Source organism: Neomonachus schauinslandi, chromosome 4 (assembly GCF_002201575.2).
Source record: "Neomonachus schauinslandi chromosome 4, ASM220157v2, whole genome shotgun sequence".
NCBI lineage: Eukaryota > Metazoa > Chordata > Mammalia > Carnivora > Phocidae > Neomonachus > Neomonachus schauinslandi.
The window spans coordinates 129,358,062-129,374,266 of NC_058406.1; the positions used below are offsets into that span (position 1 = coordinate 129,358,062).

A 16,205-nucleotide genomic window follows, 5' to 3' on the forward strand; every position below is an offset into this window, starting at 1 on the left:
AATGAAGGAAGAATGGAGTGTTTGCATTACATGATAATACCAGATCAATGTTAACTTCCTGACAGGAGAATGGCTATGTATTTGGGAACAATACACTGAAATACTAAGGGGAATGGGACCACATGCCAACAACTTACTCTCAACTGGTTCAGAAATGCTAACAGTTGGGGGATCTGGGTGAAGGGTACATAACAGATGCACTATGTACTCTTGCTACAAATTTTACATAAATATGAAATTATTTCCAACAAAGTTAAAAAAAATAAAAGGAGGAAGAAAGCAAAATAGTTCTTTGATATAGTCTTAAGCCATGCTGTAAATGAATTTAACTCCTCTTTGGGGTACAAATACTATCTCTACTTGATGTGAAGTCAAGACTGAACTCCCCCCTCCCTGCAGTGCAGACAGAAATGGATTGTCTTTTCAGTAAATGGTACTGAGTTAACTGAACGTCTATATATTAAAAAGAAGAAAAATCATGAACCCTACCTCACATCATACATAAACCTCAGTTCCTGACAGACTCCAGATCTAAATTTTTAAAATAAAATAATAAAGCTTCTAAAATTTTATAAGATTATTTTCATAACACTGTGGGAGACAAAGATGTCTTAAATAAGACACTAACCATAAGGGAAAAGACTAATAAATTCGACTTAAATAAAGAATTAAAGAATTTCTGTTCATCAAAATATACCATTATAGAAAGATATTTGCAATGCACATATCTAACAAAGATGTGAATCCAGAATATGTAAGAACCCTAAAGTCAATAAAAAATAGAAAAACATAAAAAACAGACAATGCAGGTGTTTTTAAATGAGAAAATTATTTCAAGGCACTCTACAACAGAGATCTCAATACCAATAACCATATGGAAAGGTGCTCACCATCATTAGTTATTAAAGAAATGAAAATTAAAACTACACTGAATTACTACTATACCCCCAGAAGAATAGCTAAAATTTTTAAAGCTTAAGAGACCATACGTTGACAAGGATGTAGAAAGCTCTCATGTGTTGCTAGTAGGAAGGGAAAATTATACTTTGACGTGATATATTACATATGCATTTATTATGTGTGTTATTTTTTTCAAAGGGGCAAACTTTTTTTTTTTGAGACACAGGATTCCCTAAATTGGGGCGGGGCAAAAAGACAGTGGGCCTTGCCATGTTGCCCACGTTGGAGTGCAGTGGCCCTTCACAAGCACAATCCCACTACTCTGATCTGATCTGTTTCCAACCTGGGCTGGTTCACCCTACCTTAGGCAACCTGGTAGTCCCCCGCTCCCAAGGAGGTCACTCTATCAATGCTGAACTTCATGCAGACACTTGATCAGCACAGCGCACTGCAGCCCAGAACTTCTGGGATCTTCCCGCCTCAGCCTCCCAAGTAGCTGTGACTACATGCCACCTGTATAGCTCATGTATGTTTTGGGGTTTTTCTGGTTTTGTTTTGTTTTGGGGTTTGTTTTTTTTTCTGGTCATACTGACCCTTTTGTTGTTTAAATTAAAAAATAAAGGATACTTTAACACAATGGTGAACATACAGGGCAAAAGCAAATAATAAAATTTAATGTTGAATTAAGTAGCAAGCTGAATGTTTGGGCCTCCAAATTGGGTAAACCCAAACCACTTAAAAATGGGTATGGTCACAGTTTATAGCAATTGGCTTATAGGTAAGAGAATGGTCAAAGTTTTTCCAGCTGAACTTCCAAGGAAATTCTCTCTTCAAGGACATACTTTAATTGTTGCTCTAATTCACTATTCAACCTGGCCAAAACTATGATAGTTTCCTTACTGTGTCTAACTGATGCCTCAACAGCTTTCTTATCTTTCCCAGTAGGTCTAGGAATAAAAGACTGTGATGTAAGAACAGCAGCTATGATACCTGTCTTTTGTGTATGCTCACTGACCTCCGGGCTTAACTCTTACTCTGATTTCCATGAACACATGCATAACCCATGACCCAACAGTTCCAATACTAGGTACGTCCCCAACAAAAATGTACACATACAAGAATGTTCACAGCAGTTTGACTTCTAAGAGCCTGAAACTGGAAACAATCTAAATGTCCATCAATAGTACAATAAATAAATGAGTTACAGTATATTCATGCAATGGATACTGTATAGCAATGAAATACCATGTTGTTAAATACAACATGGATGAATCTCACAGATGTTAACACTGAGAAAAACAAGCTATCACAAAAGAGTACAGTGCATGATTCTAATAAGCTGGCACAATGAATTTAAGATAGACACGCAGAAGAGTGGCTTCCTTTGAAGTTGTTTGACCACTAGAAGGGGACATGAGGGAGGCTTCTGGGGCACTGGTAAAGCCTGTGGTGCTAGCAAAAAATCATCAAGGTTCTACAATTATAATTTGTGCACTTGCCGGTATGCAATATTATTCTCTATTTTAAAACTTTACCTTCCAAAAGCTACTCATTCTCTCAGCTCACTGCAACACTCAATAGCGCAAACTCATCACCACTGGCCTTTCCGACTCTCTGTTTCCTTCCCCTGACTCCCTTGTTGGTTTACTTGCCATTATAATCCTCTAAAGTGGACCTGCTGCAGAGATGGGCACACACTGCTCTTGCTTCACACTGTATGCTCCGAACAGCTTGCTCTCTAACACGGCTTCAACCACTGGATCAGCAACACTGGTCCTTCTGTTCCATTCCCAGGCCATTCCCAACACTACAGAGCAGAGGGCATACAGTACTCGATGCACAGGAGTTTCTTTTCCTCACCCATAAACTATGGCAAACGGTTTCCTAACTGATCTTGCTTTTAGTATTTTCCACCTTCAATCCACATATCAAACTGAACTTCCTAAAATGCTGTTTTAAACACATCATCCACTAGCTTATAAACACTAATCGCCTAAACTACAGATAAAATCTGATCTCCTAAACCTGGCATTCAAGTCCATCACAATTCACTCCTACTACATCTCGAGTCTTCCTAGTCACTTACCTGCTCTAATTAAAAACCACTCCCAAAAAAGTTTTCTTACCAAAACTATCATCCACAATCCTATTTCCAATGCCGTTCTTCATTGTATTCCCTCTGCCTAGAATATTCTTTCCTCACCTCTAGACCTGCCTACTCTCCATTCAAGGACCTTATCTTCCCTCAAATACTCCCATCCATGTTTATCATTACTTATAAACTGACAAGTGTTATTATTCACTTGGTACTTAATCTTTACCTTTAAATTATGTGATTCATGTAAACAATTGTAAAGTTTTCACAGAAAAGAACAATGTTTTATATCTCTTAAATATATAAAAGCAAGTGCTTAATACATAGAGGCAGTGGTGTGGTATTAATGATCAATCAGTAACCTAAAGAGATTTTTAAAAATTATAAAAGGAGACAGCCTCTTACCAACTTCAAATGACTAGGTGTTTTTCTTTACTGTAATAATATTTTGCTTATTTAAGCTTACTTAATAACTACCAGAATCAGTTGAACAGAAGCAAAAAGGGGAGTAATAGGAAATTCATGCAGTTTTAGGGAGAGCAGTCCTTGAAAGAATAGATTATGTCTACTTAGTACACGCCACATGAGAAAGAAAGAAGCATCAGATGATTATGAGCCTGAGCATGTGGACTCACTCTAATTAAATAGATTATAGTCATTTGTGGCAGGAAAAAGTCTTTTTTTTTTTACTCATCACAAAAATACCTAAAGTAATATTTGTCAGAAGGTAACCTCTTAAATTAATAAATTAATGAGTAAATGGATATAGGGCTAGTATTAAACTTATGGAACTTTATTAACTTGATGTTATCAATTCATGCATTATGTCCAATACAGATTTGCCTCTTCCAAACAGATGACTGGATGCACAATGTTGGTATTATATGCAACTGGAACAACTCTTTAAAATTATTCTTAGGAGATAAAAATTGGAAAACTTGTTTACTTAGCATTATATCACACACAGGGTTTTTTTGGATTTGTGGGTTTCTTTATAAACTTCCATAAGTATTCTAAATTTGAACAGTCCTATCAACCATTTCTACACCAACAAGCAAAATAAGATGCTTAGACCTAACTGTATAATTTTTATTAAGCTAAAATAAACAATAACTTTTTAATTATTAAACTGTGTATTTTTATATATTATATAAAAAGAGAAATTGATCATTTCTATCTTTACTTTATAAAAAACTCAGTCATTGCAGCATTATTTACAATAGCCAAATTATGGAAGCAGCCCAATTGTCCAGCCATAGAGGAATGGATAAAGAAGAGGTGGGATATATATATATATATATATATAAATATATATGAGTATTACTCAGCCACAAAAAAGAATGGAGCTAGACAGTATTATGCTAAATGAAGCTAGACAGTATTATGCTAAATGAAATAAGTCAGTCAGAGAAAGACAAATACTGTATGATTTCACTCATATATGGAATATAAGAAATGAAATGAACAAAGGGAATGAAAGAGAGAGAGACAAACCAAGAAACAGACTCTTAACTATAGAGAACAAAATGATGGTTACCAGAGGGGAGGTGGGTAGAGGGATGGAAGAAATAGGTGACAGGAATTAAAGAGTACACTTATCAGGATGAGCACAGAGTAATGTGTAGACTTTTTGAATCACTACATTGTACACCTGAAACTAACATAACGCTGTATGTTAACTACACTGGAATTGAAATAAAAAACCCCCCCAAAAAAAAAAACTCAGTCATACTTTCTGTTCTTTGCATCCAAATGTATTTTTGTCAACATTTAAAAAGTAAATAACGCATCTTTAGAATATCCACAAAGCAAATTTTTAAAATAATTATAATTACCTTCCTCATTCTCTCACCTTCAATTATCATTCAGTTGTTTTTTGTGCGTGTGCTACTCATACCTGTTGACTACACAGATGGCCTGCTATGAAGAAAGTACAGAGAACAACACATATAGAACACAACAAGACAACAGAAAGAAACAAGTCAGTGCCATACCTGGGTTATTATTAACATTACTTTTCGGTGGTTTCTGAACTGGTTTGGGAAGTGTAGATTCAGTCAAAGCTTTATTAGCAACGGCTTGTTGGGCCTTCTTTATACTGCTCCCTTCGGATTCCCATGTCTGCTCACCAAGACTCAGTTGCACTGAGAACATCTTCGAAAAACAGAGAGAGACAAAGAAAACATTAAATTTTTCAGGAAATAAAATACACTGAGAGAAAAACAGATATACCATAGAATCAAAATTTTAGAGCTAGGGGTGACCTTACAAATTATTTGCACAAAAATCTTATTCCACCTAGTGCAATCATTTTAAGAGATTGTACCAGATCCTGTTCTATCCATTCAAAGGCTTAGCGGCAGCTCTAAGTATACATTTTGGGTAGAATAAAACAAGAAGAGATCACTTCCCTAAATAGAATCATATTGTTAACATCCTCATAAAAGCAGAATAAGTACAAAGAAGATGAGAAACTAAAAGAATCCACAAGGCCCTGTCTCTGTAACACTTATAAAATCTAATTCCTTAAATGTCATACTTAGTACAATCTAGTCAAAGAGTCAGGCAATCCTACTAAATATTATGTCACCAGGAAACTCTCAATCCTCCACGCTCAACATTTAACCAGTCACCAAATTCTGTTAATTTTCTCACTAGTACTCTCAAATCTCTCTCTCTAAGAAAAAGAAACAAAACAAACAAAAAACCCCTCAAATCCAATTGTATCACCCCAACCAACTCCATGTTAAAAACCTTTCAATGTTCCCATTGTGGTGTGGCACAAAAGTTCTACCTGTCCATCTTCATTTCATAACCACCCTTTCCTTTGTCATCTGAACATTCCATTCACACCATTATTTCCATGTGAGCTCAAAACCTAGTGTTCTCCTTCCAAAATTGAGGATCAAGTTACAGAATACACACACAATCTGCTGTTTTCCATAGACTGCTTACTACTTTGTACGAATACAAAATATTAACCCCAAGATACTTTTAATTAAAAAGAAATAAATGTATAATTGCAGGGAGGAGAACAGGTAGAAAATACCTTTACCAAGTGATTAAAGTTAGCATCATCAATAATCATACAAACATCATGTACCTCCTGATATGATCCAATGAGAAGCCTTTAGTATTCTTGGCCAAAAATGTTTAACCAGAATCTAATCATAGGAGGAAAACCAGACAAGCTAGATTATGGTATATTCTGTAAGACAACGGGCCTAAACTCTTCAAAAATGTCAATGTCACGAAAGGAAAAAATACAACAAAGAATATATACCATAATCTAAATTTGTCTGGTTTTTTCCCCCCTACGATTAATCCATATGATTTAAACTTTTCTGCCTCCATTTTCCTAGGCTCACAGGCCAGACATCTTTAAGTGGTCTTCCTTGTCTCCATTTCTCTCTCCATGCACCTGCATCCAATTATCAAGCTACTGACTCAACTTCAAAAATATTTTTCAGATCTGGCTTCCTCTCTTTATTCTCTTTGCCAATGTCTTAGCAAGGAATATCAACCTCTCTCCCCTAAACTACTATAAGACCATCCTAACATCATTCCCTTAATATAAGACCTTCCCATTCAAACTATCCTTCTTACCACCACCACCATCAACATTCTATAAAATACAAATGTATCCAAGTCAATCCTCTGCTTTTCTGAAACTTCTCTACAGGATCCCACTAGCTTATTGTACACCTAAAACTAATATAATGTAATATGTCAATTATATTTCAATAAAACTGGAGAAAATAAAAAGAGTCCCACTACATAAGGAATCCTGGGACACACTGTTTGAGTTTAAGTGGTAGCTTATAACAATTATTAAGCAATCATAAAGAATAGAGTAGACATGGGGCGCCTGGGTGGCTCAGTTGGTTAAGCAACTGCCTTCGGCTCAGGTCATGATCCTGGAGTCCCGGGATCGAGTCCCGCATTGGGCTCCCTGCTCAGCGAGAAGCCTGCTTCTCCCTCTGACCCTCCCCCCTCTCATGTACTCTCTCTCATTCTCGCTCTCTCAAATAAATAAATAAATCTTTAAAAAAAAAAAATAGAGTAGACATGAACATACCATAAACCAACAAAACCTGATTGACATTTTTAGAAACCTCTACCCAAAAAGACCAAAAAGAGCAGAAAATACATTTGTTCTCTCTCTGCCCCCATCCCTCACACATGCATGTACACGTTCTCTCTCTCTCTAATAAATAAATAAATCTTAATAAAAGAGAACCTGAAGTTAACAGGAAAAAAAGTCATAAAGATAAAAGCAAACATTAATGAAATAGAAAATAAAATCAATAAAACCAAGAGCTGATTCTTCGCAGAGATCAATAAAATTGGTAAACCTCCAGCCAGACTAATCTTGGGGGGGAAAAAAAGACACAAATTACTAATATTAGGAAATGAGAAAAGTGACATCACTCTAGATTCCTAAAGTAGTAAAAAGATAACAACGGAGTATTTTTAACAGCTTTATACCAATAAACTCAACAACTTAAATTCTGTTAAAGACACAATTACTAAAGCTCATTCAAGAAGAAATAAGTAACCCAAATAGTCCTATATATTTTAAAGAAATTGAATCTGTAATTTAAAATCTTTCCACAAAGAAAACTACAGGACCAGATGGTTTCAATGATAAATTCTACTAAATATTTAAGTAAGAAATAATACCAGTTCACACAAAGTCTTCCCCAAAAAAAGAGTAAGATATTAGGGAAAACAATATAAATCAAAACTACAGACCAGTATCTCTGATAAAGATAGATAAAAATCCTTCACAAAATATTAAACAAGGAATGCAAACTGGCATAGCCACTCTGAAAAACAGTATGGAGGTTCCTCAAACAGTTAAAAATAGAACTACCCTATGATCCATTTTGTATTTACCCAAAGAATACCCCAATGTTTATAGCAGCATTATCTACAATAGCCAAATTATGGAAACAATCAAAGTGTCCATCAACTGATGAATGGAGAAAGATGTGGTATAAAGGGAAGACCCATAAGGCTAGCTGGCAGATCTCTCAACAGAAACTTGGCAAGCCAGAAGGGGGTGGCATGATATAGTCAACATGCTAAATGGGAAAAATGTGAAGCCAAGAATTCTCTATCTAACAAAGGTATCATTCAGAATAGAAGGAGAGATAAAGAGTTTCCCAGACCAAAAAAAAACTAAAGGAGTTCATAACCACTAAACCAGCCCTGCAAGCAATATTAAAGGGAACGCTTTAAGTGGAAAGGAAAGACCAGAAGTGACAAAGACAAGAAAGGAAGGGCGCCTGGGTGGCTCAGATGGTTAAGCGTCTGCCTTCGGCTCAGGTCATGATCCCAGGGTCCTGGGATCGAGTCCCACATCGGGCTCCCCGCTCAGCAGGGAGCCTGCTTCTCCCTCTGACCCTCTCCCCTCTCATGCTGTTTCTCTCTCGCTCGCTCTCTTAAAAAAAAAAAAAAAAAAAAAAAAGAAAGGAAAGAGAAAATCTCCAGAAACAATGACAAAACAAGCAATAAAATGGCACTAAAAGGGGACCCTGGGTGGTTCGGTCGGTTAAGTGTCTGTCTTCAGCTTGGGTCAGGATCCTGGAGTCCTGGGACCGAGCCCCTCATCAGGGTCTCTGCTCAGCGGGGAGCCTGCTTGTCCCTCTCCCTCTGCCTGTCACTCCCCCTGCTTGAGTTCTCTCTCTCCCTCTCTCCCAGTGAAATAAATAAATAAAATCTTTTTTTAAAAATGGCACTAAATACATATCTATCAATAATTACTCTCAATGTAAATGGACTTCTTGCTCCAATCAAAAGAGATATGGTGTCAGAATGGATAAGAAAACAAGACCCATCTATACACTGCCTATATATATGAGACGTCGTTTTAGACCTAAAGACACATGCAGATTCAAAGTTAGGGGATGGAGAAACATTTATCATGCAAATGGATGTCAAAAGAAAGCTGGAGTAGCAATACATATATCATACAAACAAGATTTTAAAACAAAGACTATAACAAGAGATGAAGAAGGGCATTATATCATAATAAAGGGGACTATCCAATAAGAAAATCTAACAATTGTAAATATTTATGCCCCCAACATGGGAGTACCCAAATACATAAAACTATTAATAACAAACATTAAGGAAATCCTTGATAATAATACAATAATAGCAGGGGACTTTAACATCCACTTACAGCAATGCATAGATCATCTAAGCAGAAAACCAACAAGGAAACAATGGCTTTGAATGAAACACTGAAACAGATGGACTTCACAGATATATTCAGAACATTCCATCCTAAAGAAGCAGAATATACATTCTTTTCAAGTGCACAAGGGACATTCTCCAGTATAGATCACATACTAGGTCAAAAAACAGGCCTCAACAAGTACAAAAAGATTACGATCATACCATGCATATTTTCTGACCACAAAGCTATGAAACTTAAAGTCAACCACAAGAAAAAATTTGGAAAGACCACAAATACAAGGAGGTTAAACAACATGCTTCTAAACAATGAATGCGTCAACCAGGAAAAAATACATGGAAAATGAATGAAAATGAAAACACAATGGTCCAAAACATTTGGGATGCAGCAAAAGCAGTCCTAGGAGGGAAGTATATAGCAATACAGGCTTACCTCAAGAAGCAAAAAAAATCTCAAATACACAACCTAACCTTACACCTAAAGGAGCTAGAAAAACAACAACAAATGGAGCCTAAAGCCAGCAGAAAAAGGGAAATAATAAAGTTTAGAACAGAAATAAATGATGTAGAAACTAAAAGAACAATAGAAGAGATCAATGAAACCAGGAGCTGGTTGTTTGAAAAAATTAATAAAATTGATAAACCCCTAGCCAGACTCATCAAAAAGAAAGAAGGATCCAAACGAGAGAAATCACAACCAACACCACAGAATACAAACAATTATAAGAGAATATTATGAAAAACTATAGGCCAACAAATTGGACAACCTAGAAGAAATGGAAATTCCTAAAAACATATCAACTACCAAAACTGAAGAAATAGAAAACTTGAACAGACTGACAACCGGCAGAGAAATTGAATCAGTAATCAAAAATCTCCCAACAAACAAAAGTCCAGGGCCAGATGGCTTCACAGTGAATTCTACCAAACATTTATTATTATTTTTTTAAAGATTTATTTATTTGACAGTGAGAGACACAGCAAGAGAGGGAACACAAGCAGGGGGAGTGGGAGAGGGAGAAGCAGGCTTCCTGCAGAGCAGGGAGCCCAATGCGGGACTCAATCCCAGGACCCTGGGACCATGACGAGCTGAAGGCAGACGCTTAACGACTGAGCCACCCAGGCGCCCCTCTACCAAACATTTAAAGAAGAGTTAATACCAAAAAACAGAAATGGAAGGAAAATATCCAAATTCATTCTATGAGGCCAGCATTACCCTGATACCAAAACGAGACAAAGACTCCACTAAAAAAGAGAATCACAGGCCAATATCCCTGATGAATACAGATGCAAAAATTCTCAATAAAATACTAGCAAATCAAATCCAACTGTATGTTAAAAGAATCATTCACCACAGTCAAGGATATATTTCTGTTTGCAAGGTGGTTCAATATTCACAAATCAATCAATGTGATATGCCCCATCAATAAAAGAAACTATAAGAACCATGTAATCCTTTTAATAGATGCAGAAAAAGCATTTGTACAACATCCATTCATGACAAAAACACTCAACAAAGCAGGTTTTGAGGGAACATACCTAAACATCATAAAGGCCATATATGAAAAACTCACAGCTACTATCATCCTCAATGGGGAAAAACTGAGAGTGTTTCCCCTATGGTCAGGAAAACAGAGGAATGTCCACTCTCACCACTGTTATTTAACATAGTACTGGAAGTCATAGCCACAGCAATCAGACAACAAAAAGAAATAAAAGGTATGCAAATCAGCAAGTAAGAAGTCAAACTTTTACTATTTGCAGATGACATGACACTCTATATAGAAAACCCAAAAGACTTCACCACAAAATTGCCAGAACTGATACACAAATTCAGTAAAGTCATACAATACAAAATCAATGTACAGAAATTTGTTGCATTTCTATACACCAATGAAGCAGCAGAAGAAGAAATCAAGGAAACAATCACGTTTACAACTGCACCAAAAACCATAAGATACCTAGGTATAAACCTAACCAAAGAGGTAAAAGATCTGTACACTGAAAACTATAGAACACTGATGAAAGAAATTAAAGAGGACACAAAGAAATGGAAAAACATTCCATGCTCAGGGACTGGAAGAACAAATACTGTTAAAATGTCTATACTATCCCAAGCAATCTACAAATTTAATGCAATCCCTATCAAAATACCACCAGCATTTTCCACAGAGCTAGAACAAACAATCCTAAAATTTGTATGGAACCACAAAAGACCCCAAAAAGCCAAAGGCAGCTTGAAAAAGAAAAGCAAAGCTGGAGGCATCACAATTCCAGATTGCAAGTTATACTCCAAAGCTGTAGTGATCAAGACAGTATGGTACTGGCATAAAAACAGACATATAGATCAACAGAACAGAATAGAAAGCCCAGAAATGAAACCACACTGTACAGTCAATTAATCTTTGACAAAGCAGGAAAGAATAGCCAATGGAAAAAAGACCATCTCTTCAACAAATGGAGTCAGAAAACTGGTCAGCAATATGCAAAAGAATGAGACTGGACCACTTTCTTACACTAAACACAAAAATAAATTCAAAATGGATGAAAGACCTAACTGTGAGACAGGAAACCATTAAAATCCCAGAGGAGAACATGACAGTAACCTCTTTGACATCAACCTTTGGACCTTCTTACTAGACATATCTCCTGAGGCAAGGGAAACAAAAGCAAAAATGAACTATTGGGACTCCATCAAGATAAAAAGCTTCTGCACAGCAAAGGCAACAATCAACAAAACTAAAAGGCAACCTATGGAATGGGAGAAGATATTTGCAAATGACATATCTAATAAAGGGTTAGTATCCAAAATATATAAAGAACTTATGAAACTCAATACCCAAAAAACAAATAATCCAGTTAAAAATGGGCAAAAGACATGAACAGACATTTTTCCAAAGAAGACATACAGATGGCCAACAGACACATGAAAAGATGCTCAGCATCACTCATCATCAAGGAAATACAAATCAAAACCACAATGTATCACCTCACACCAGTCAGAATAGCTAAAATGAACACAGGAAACAACAGGTGTTGGGAGGGGATGCGGAGAAGGGGGAACCCTCTTACACTGTTGGTGGGAATGCAAGCTGGTCCAGCCACTCTGGAAAACAGTGTGAAGATTCCTCAAAAAGTTAAATACAGAAGTACCCTACAATCCAGCAACTGCACTACTAGGTATTCACCCAAAGGATACAAAAATACTAATTCAAAGGGATACATATACCCCAGTGTTTATAGCAGCATTATCCACAATAGCCAAATTATGGAAAGAGCCCAAATGTTCATCCACCGATGAATGGATAAAGATGTGGGAGACACACACACAAACACACACACACACACACACTCTAGAATAGTATTCAGCCATAAAAAAGAATGAAATCTTGCCATTTGCAATGACATGGATGGAACTAGAGAGTATAATCCTAAGTGAAGCCAGTCAGAGAAAGACAAGTACTATCTGAATCACTCATGTGGAATTTAAGAAACAAAACAAAGGGGGGAAAAAGAAAGAGGGAGGCAAACCAAGAACAGATTCTTAACTATAGAAAACAAACTGATGGCTACCAGAGGCGAAGTAGGTGGGGAGATGGGTAAAATAGGTGATAGGGATTAAGAAGTGCACTTGTTGTGATGAGCACTGGGTGTTGTACGAGACTGCTGAATGACTATATTGTACACCCGAAACTAATATTACACTTCATGTTAACTAACTGGATTTTAAATAAAAGCTTAAAAAAACCTACTAACAAATGGGATCCATCAATATAGAAATGAGCTAATACATTGTAACCAAGTGTTTTATCCCAGAAATGCAAGGGTAGATTCTACATTTGAGAGTCAATCAACATAATTCACAATATTGAGATTAAAAACAGAAAAACCATATATTACCATCTCAATCAATGTAGAACCACATGACAAAAATCAACATCTATTCATGTTAAAAACTCTCAGTAAACATTAAGTAGAAAAGAATTTCTTCAGTCTGATAAAGGGCATCTACAGAAAAGGTACATCTAACATAATTAATGGGGGGAAACTGAAATGACTGCCCATAAGATCAGAAATAAGTTGAGAGATGTCTGCTCTCATCACTTCTATTTAACATTGCACTTTAAGTTCTAGCCAATGCAATCAGGCAAGAGAAATAAATAAAAGACATTAAAAGGGGAAAGTAGGATTAAAAACTGTCTAAATCGAGCACCTGGGTGGCTCAGTGAGTTAAGCGTCTGCCTTTGGCTAGGTCATGATCCCAGGGTCCTGGGATCGAGCCCTGAATCAGGGAGCCTGCTTCTCCCTTTCCTCCCAGCTCGTGCTTTCTCTCACTCTGTCTCTCTCTCAAATAAATAAAATCTTTAAAAAAAAATTTAAAAAATTAAATAAAAAATTAAACTGTCTTTATTCATAAATGACAGGTGGAACCCCCAACAAAACCTAAAAAGGAATTTTTTAAAAAGCTACTAGAGCTGATAAGTGAGTTTAGCAAGACTTCAGAATACTACATCAATACACAAAAATTGGTGTATTTCTATACAGTAGCAATAATCCGTAAGAACAAGAAACTAAAATTTAAAAAACGAGCACTGGACAAGAGCAACAAAAATATGAAATACTTAGGGATAAATCTAAAGATATAAAATACTTGACTACTGAAAACTACAAATACTGTTGAGAGAAATTAAATAATATCTAAATAAATAAGAGATACTTTGTTCGTGTGTTGGAAAACTCAATTTTTCTACCATGTTAATTTGCCCCAAATTGAGCTATAGATTCACAGCAGTTCTATTCAAAATCCCAGCAGGGTGTTTTATAGAAAGGACAAGCTGACTTTAAATTCATATAAAAATGCAAAGAAACAATTCTGAAAAAAAGAACAAAATTAATGGGCTACTACTACCAGATTTCAAGAATTATAAAGCTACTGCAAACCAAACAGCACAGCATTTGCAAAAAGATGAGAAAATAAATCAACAGAACAGACTCCAGAAATGGAAACATATATGGACAGCTGATTTTTGACAAAGGTGCACAGCAATGCAGTGAAGAAAGGATAATCTCTTCAACAACTGGACATCCATTTGCAAAAAAATAAGTAAGCCTTGCTCCATATCGTACATGACATACAAAAATTAACACAAAATGGCAATTAGATCTAAATGTAAGACCTAAATGTATGATCTAAGTGTAAGACCTAAACTAATAAAATAACATAGGAGAAAATCTTATCTTTTATGAGGCAAAGATTTCTTAGACATCTACCAAAAGTACAACTATACAGGGAATAAATGGATAAGTTGGACTTCATCAAAATTAACAACTACTCCTCTCTAAAGATACTGTTAAAAAAAGAAAAGATAAGCCATAGAGTAGGAGGAAATAACTGCCAAACATATATCTAATAAGGGACTTGTATTCACAATACCCAAGGAGGGACATGAGAGAAGACAACAAAGTAGGAAGTTTCAATGAAAGAAAAGTGCCTATGATATAGCAAATACTCAATAGATATTTTACCAAGGATTTTTTTAATCCTATATATACTAACAAGCAATGATATAATTATCTGGGTAACCCCATCATCAACATAGTTGCTAAGAATTTACAAATCATCATTCCATTACACTACACTAGAACAGATAACGTATTTCTCAAATTACAGATGAGAAAAATGAAACTCTAAATTACTTGCTCAAGGCCACATAAGCTGGATAATGCAGGGCAAAGATCAAGCTTGACAAATCTAGCTAGCATAAGAAAAAAAAAAGACTACTTGGCTTCAAAGCCACTGGGTTATACTGTCTCCCTCAGTGATATCTATTCCAAAGTAAACCTCAGAGTGCAGCTACTGGAGCTTTCTTACCACTTACTCATGCATACTGAAAACTTCTCAAAATAGGGAAATAGAGGAAAAGAAGAAAATACATTTTGTGTTCTTTCTGATTCTCTTCCTTACACTCTACACTATAATAGCCTTCTTTAGAAGTTTAAAAAGTCAAAACAATCCATAAAAAAAAAATGAACTGTATTTAGGTACCTGGGAGATATAGCAATGTCGTAATAACTCATGTTAATATAAGGTATACCAAATTACTTCAGAGCTCAACTTGAAAGTGAGCAGAAAAACAAAAGAGGGCAAGGAAAATATTACAATTTGTTATTTAATAGTTACATGTTAAAAATTGCCGTAAGTTGTTCAGATTCTGTAAGACTCAGTGGAGGAAAGAGGAAAGCACGTAAACATAACTACTTCCCATCAACAAGTATGTATGAAAAGACAACTCTACACCACTCTGAAGACATTTATCTTATGTTTCTCAACTCTGGATGCACATTTGAGTCATCTGAGACCTTAAAAATAATCCCGATGTCTGGGCTTCATCCAAGACCAATCAAATTAGAATTTCTGAGGGTAAGACTCAGGCATAAGTGTTTTTTAAAGCTTCCTTGGTGATTTCAATGAACAACCAAGGTTGAGAACCACTACAGTGTGTGTGTGTGTGTATACAACATACAAACATATATACATACATAGATATGTAAATTGTCATGTAACTGGTTAATCTCCCAAGAAAATAAGTGACACTTAGCAAGTGCTAACCAAGGGGAGCAAGACTGCTGAGGATACATACAAGGTATATGGAATTTAAGCTGGATAAGAACCATGTGAGGACTGAGAGGAGTAAGAAATAGTAAAAGGGTGGTAGAATCAATGGATTTGTGGTGTGGAAGAAGTACTAAAGTTAAACAGAGGGAATGAACTATAAAGTTAGGAGATGTCAGAGAGAGATGAATGCTTGAGATTAAAATTATGGAGGGTCTCGCAGTTACTGGTTATGATCAAGTCAAGAGTATGATCACAGGAATGAGTCGCTGGAGGAGAGGGAAGCAAGATAACAATAGAAGTGCAAGAAACTGAAATGTCAGCATGTTGGATCAATCATCTACTTAACGAAATCACCAAAAATTAAAACATGATGAATTAGAGTAAAAGTGA

The 16,205-nt window shown here is 35.9% G+C and overlaps 1 protein-coding gene across 2 annotated transcripts in view; it reads right to left on the reverse strand.

Moving 5' to 3' along the window:
* Positions 1-16,205, reverse strand: part of STAU2 (staufen double-stranded RNA binding protein 2) — a 321,925-nt gene that overhangs the window by 266,905 nt on the left and 38,815 nt on the right. For both annotated transcript variants that reach the window (XM_044914642.1, XM_021688639.2), the window contains exon 2: positions 4,990-5,149. In XM_044914642.1, coding sequence (XP_044770577.1) covers positions 4,990-5,149 — 160 coding nt within the window. The remainder of the gene's footprint in view (positions 1-4,989; positions 5,150-16,205) is intronic.